General features: G+C 44.9%; 1 protein-coding gene across 1 annotated transcript; it reads left to right on the top strand.

The window, feature by feature from the left end:
• The first annotated feature begins 541 nt into the window (after positions 1-541).
• tm182 (Transmembrane protein 182) lies at positions 542-3,427 on the top strand. Its single transcript, NM_001146505.2, has 3 exons — positions 542-927; positions 1,066-1,299; positions 2,960-3,427. Exons 1-3 carry the CDS (start codon positions 642-644, stop codon positions 3,202-3,204), a joined length of 765 nt encoding a protein of 254 aa, NP_001139977.1. The 5' UTR covers positions 542-641; the 3' UTR covers positions 3,205-3,427.
• Positions 3,428-4,976: the final 1,549 nt, after the last annotated feature.

Raw genomic sequence — 4,976 nt, 5'->3', positions numbered from 1 at the left:
CTTCTATTTTTATGTGTGTAAAAACATTGCAACAGTATCCCTGGAAGTGTCACACGCATGATGACAGTGATTCTTTTTATACCATCTCACGCACGCACGCACGCACGCACGCACGCACGCACGCACGCACGCACGCACGCACGCACGCACGCACGCACGCACACACACACACACACACACACACACACACACACACACACAGGTCTCTCCACAACATCTGATTGGTGAGTGGGGGTTGCTGGGAATAGATGAAGCATAAATAACCAGCTCCTGTTTAGAAGCCTCCATGTCAAACACGATACTTCTGATTGGATGGTCATCGGACAGTTATATTTGCTCTGCCCCTGGACACACCCCTATGACAAAGTATTTGAGGATTTACTAATGGAAATCAAGGCGGATAGGTCTGCTACAGTACGTAGGATAGTATCTGGCTACTTCCCTGCCCTGCTATTGGTTGGGACGAAGTCGATCGACGAATCGACCGATTGGAGGACAGACAAACATCCGAACAGAGAAACAGTGACGCAGAAAGGCAGAAGGACAGACTGACTGACCGAACAACCACCCGACACACCGATAGACTGACAAACCTTCACAATTGACTGACCGACTGAAGACAGATAGGCCTCACTAGTGTCATGTCTCCTGCTGAGAGGCTGAGTGTGCTCCTCTTCCTAGCTGGGTTCTTCGGGGGCTTGGGGGCCCTGTCCCTGATGCTCTCCTTTGGGACAGACTACTGGCTGCTGTCCTTGGAGACCTGTGGCCCTGGGGGGGCATCAGAGACCTGGGAGGCTGGGGCCCTCAGACCTGGGGAGGGGGAGATGGAGGATCAGGACACTGTGACATTCTTCCACCAGGGCTTCTTCTGGAGGTGCTCCTTCAGTGGGAGGAGAGAGGAGAACATGATGTGGCACTTCTGGATCAGTAAGTAGGAGAGTTCTTTTCATCTGTTTATGAAATAGAAATACTGTAGCAGACAATACATTCATTGATGAATGACAAGAATGACCTGAACTGTAATATAATGAACTAAAAAAATACACCATACATTTTTTCTCAAAGCCAATCAACCACACCAAAAGGTCTGTGTGCCTGCCTACCTCTTCCAATTTTATTCTTCTGAGCAAAGCACGGGTTACCAGGCACCTGAAGATGCAGTCTACAGGGCCTTCTGGAGCATCTTCCTTCTAGTGGGCGTGGTCACTGTTGTGATTGGTGGGTTTGTCATCATCTGTGCCTCTCCATTGGCCAGCCACAGGCTCTATAAAGTAGGGGGGGCACTCTTGCTCACTGGAGGTGAGTTATCGGTTGTGTTCCTCTGCTCAGACATTGCTGACGCATGCCAAATCTTACAATGCCTGGATAAGTATTTCTACATATCAGCTAACCACATCATATGTTATAGAAATCTGGTGCCAGACGGCATAGTCGATGATGTAGCGCATTACTAGCCACGGTTGGGTCCACTGAACTTTACATGAAGCTCAAAGTTCAATTTGGAGCCGTGGCGATTTTAGCATCTGTTTTATGCATGCCAGGAAACCCACAACAAAACACTAAACAATACATTAATTACACTATAACGGTGACAAACGGTGCCCACACAGGGTGCCTACATAAAGCTGTCCCAACAGCTGAGTCCCAACAGCAGTCCCAAGACCTTACCACTGATACACCTGGCTATCAGCGGAGCCTTGTCTGGCAGCGAAACAGTTCATTCGGCCTCATTAACTGCCTTTTAGAAAAACATAGCTGATATGGCTGACTTTCTTAAACAAATGTGGTTTCTACTGACAATTGAGATGTACAAACTATGGCATAAGGGGATATGAGGCAATCCGTAATTTGGATTATGACATTAATGAGCAAGCTAGGACGGACGTAGTCAAATGCACAACAACAGAATTCAGAACATGGGCCGTTTTTACAGTATTCTCCCTGTACACCAAGTCAAAAATGATAGGATAAATCTAAGGGGCATATAATCAGACAATGAAAGCTCTTATAATACTTAATGATTACATTTCTCTAAAACAGGCTTATCCTTTTTGTTTATCCTTTTAAGCTTGGAAAAGAGACCCTTAAACTCAGACTTGGGACCACACACCCACTCCACTGAATAGCAGGCTAGTGATTACTTTGCAATGCTTGCACTTAGCCACTGATTCCTTCCAAACCACTCACTGTTGAATCTGCAATTTCCAACTTGTTGTGTAATGTCCAATGGCCAATGAGCACCGGTACATTTTATCTATCATTTCTCTTCGTTATTTCTCCTCATATGACAAGAATTTAAAAACATTTGCGAGTAGATTTTTGACTTGATTCATGATGATGACTGCTAGCTTGCTAGCTAAGATTTTGAAAGTATGATGTTGACATGATCAGTCCAATCAAAGCTGCTGGAGATATAACGCGATTTGACGTCATTTGATCTGTGGCCAATGACCTTGATCCTTCTTGGATGGGCACTTCTAATGTAACTCTATGGCAGCAACCAAGGTGCTTTAATTTTTTAGCTCTACCCTTAGATTTGGCGGTGACGTAGTGTCCCCATGAGTGACAGAACACTGAGCCAATCATGGCGCAACTAGAGAACATTACCAACCCCTACGCTCCGTATTTTCCACTGGCTGCCCCACCACCACAGAAAGCACTGACCTAGGCTAAAACACCTGTATTTTGGATCTGTCTTACTCAAGAAAGCAAAAAAAATTTGCAAGTTTGTATGCGGCTTTATTAACATTATTATATATATATTTTTTTACATTGTTTGCAAACTGATATGTGACGTATTAATGCCAAAATAACTCGTAAAACAGGCATCCCCACCTGCCCTGAATGACGGGTTGCCACTAATCAGGAGACACATTTATGTTCTATTAACTTTTATTGAGTTGAAATGTTTCCCTCTTTCTCCCCCTCTCTCTCCCCCCTCTCCCTCTCCTCTCTCCAGGTCTATGTCTCCTGGTTGTAATAATGATGTATGTAGTCTGGACCCAGGTACTGGACTCTCTGGAGGACTACGCTGCCCAGCAACAACACTCCTCTCAGTGTCCAGCGGTCTACCACCTCAGCGTTCAATACGGCCTCTCCTTCCTGTTTGCTCCCGTCTCCGTCTTCTTCTTCCTGCTGGCAGCACTGCTCTTCCTCCTGATTGGACGAACAGTGCGGAGGTGCCATCACAAAGTGCCAATGTAGTGACTGAGGGGGGAGCAGCCAGAGAGGAAGTTGGGAATGAACCATGCAGTGACTCCAGTGCCATAAAGGCCCAGACCTCCATGTTCAGTCTATAACAAGAGCCAGTAGTGACTGATACCATGGTCAAGTCTTATGGCTCTCACAGAGTAATACAGATGGACCATATTAAATACATTTGGAATAATCAACTGTGATTAGCTGTGAATAAAAAGGCTACAGTCTCATTGGGAGTTGTGACTAAATGTAATTCCTCTGATTCTTTGCAACCAGTTCTGGACTCTATCAGACAGTCCAGTCATGGAGGGTAATGAATTAGATTGTCATTATCTATTGGGATAATCATGACGGACGGGACAGCGGGTTCCTAATCAACTGCAACACATCTGAATGGAAATACAGCTGGGTTCCACTACCACCACTAGAGAGCAGTGTTGCTTTAACAGTAGTAAAGTAGGAATAATACAACACTGTTAACAGTATTTCTAACCCAAATACTTCAGGCCATCTCAGCGAGCTTATATAGTTTCAATGGGAACAGACGTATCCCAGCCAACGTGAAGTTGCATCATTCATATTTGATTACAGCAGAGAGATTAAAAAGTTGAAAGAAGAAATGTTGAGATAATTTATTCAATTGCCTTTTTTTTTTTGACCAAACAAAAGATAATATATGTTCAGTTTTTTTCCTTCTTCTGTACAGTACGGTTAACTCCATATTAAAGTAACTGATACAGAAAGCCCACCATCACACCTTTATAATTGGAAAAGGCAAATATTATGAGTTCTCTCTCAGTGGCGAGGGCCTGAGACAGTAAGACAGTGATGAGATGAGGCTGACTGGGGGAGGAAAGGAGGGGAGGAGAAGAGGTGAAGTGTCTCATCAGTGTGTTTTTCTTTTCTTTTAATGTCTTTCCTCCTCTTCCTAATCTGAGCTGTGAACAAGGTGAGCGCAATTACACTAGGAGCTTGTCACATTCACTTCTGTGGCCTCACACCGCCTGAAACATCTCTGGCACTAGCACCCCCCCTACCTACACCCCCCATCACCACCCGCCTACGTTAAACCCACACCGGCGCCACGAGACGCTCGTTTTAAAAGGGAGAGATTTTAATGATAGCCTGATTCAGTCATCTCTTGCTTTCAATCTTGTATTTTTTAGAAAAAGACATTCTGTTGACAGATTCATTTCCAGTATGTGCCCCCCCCCCCAACCCAACATCCTCCAGATTCAGTGTTATGTGTCACTGTCACCCCAGCGTTGCTCACACACGGTTGTTGATCCCCTCGTCACCTGGGTCTCTGTCCCTGAGAAATGAGACTGTCCACAACAATTACTACAAGAGCAGTAAAGTATCTCTCTTGTTCGTTCTCTCTCTCTCTTTCTCTCTCTCTCTCTCTCTCCAATTCAAAATGAAAAAGGTGGATCAAATACAAGTCACATGACAGATTACAAAATGGAGACCATTGTTTTTAACTTAAATGTATTTTCTACAAATACTCCTTAGCTCTTTGGTTGGCACTGTACAATCAGCAAATCAGTACTTGCATGATTTTCTTTTGTGTGTGAGTGTAAATCACCCTCACATATTACTGGGTACAATCATGGCATAGTTCCCCTCCCTCTTATCCTCCACATCCTCCCTAAACACACCCTGTCCTCGCAGTTGGTTTGGTCCACTCAGCCCAGGGCCTTGGGGCCCACCCAGGGGCCACAATTATTCATCCCTTTGCTCAGCCAACTAGAAGAAATTACCCTCTCTCCAGATCCAGG

This window comes from Salmo salar, chromosome 17 (assembly GCF_965601325.2).
Source record: "Salmo salar chromosome 17, fSalSal1, whole genome shotgun sequence".
In the NCBI taxonomy this organism is placed as follows: Eukaryota; Metazoa; Chordata; class Actinopteri; order Salmoniformes; family Salmonidae; genus Salmo; species Salmo salar.
The sequence above is the reverse complement of the archived record's forward strand: the minus strand, read 5'-3'. Positions and strand labels throughout refer to the sequence as shown.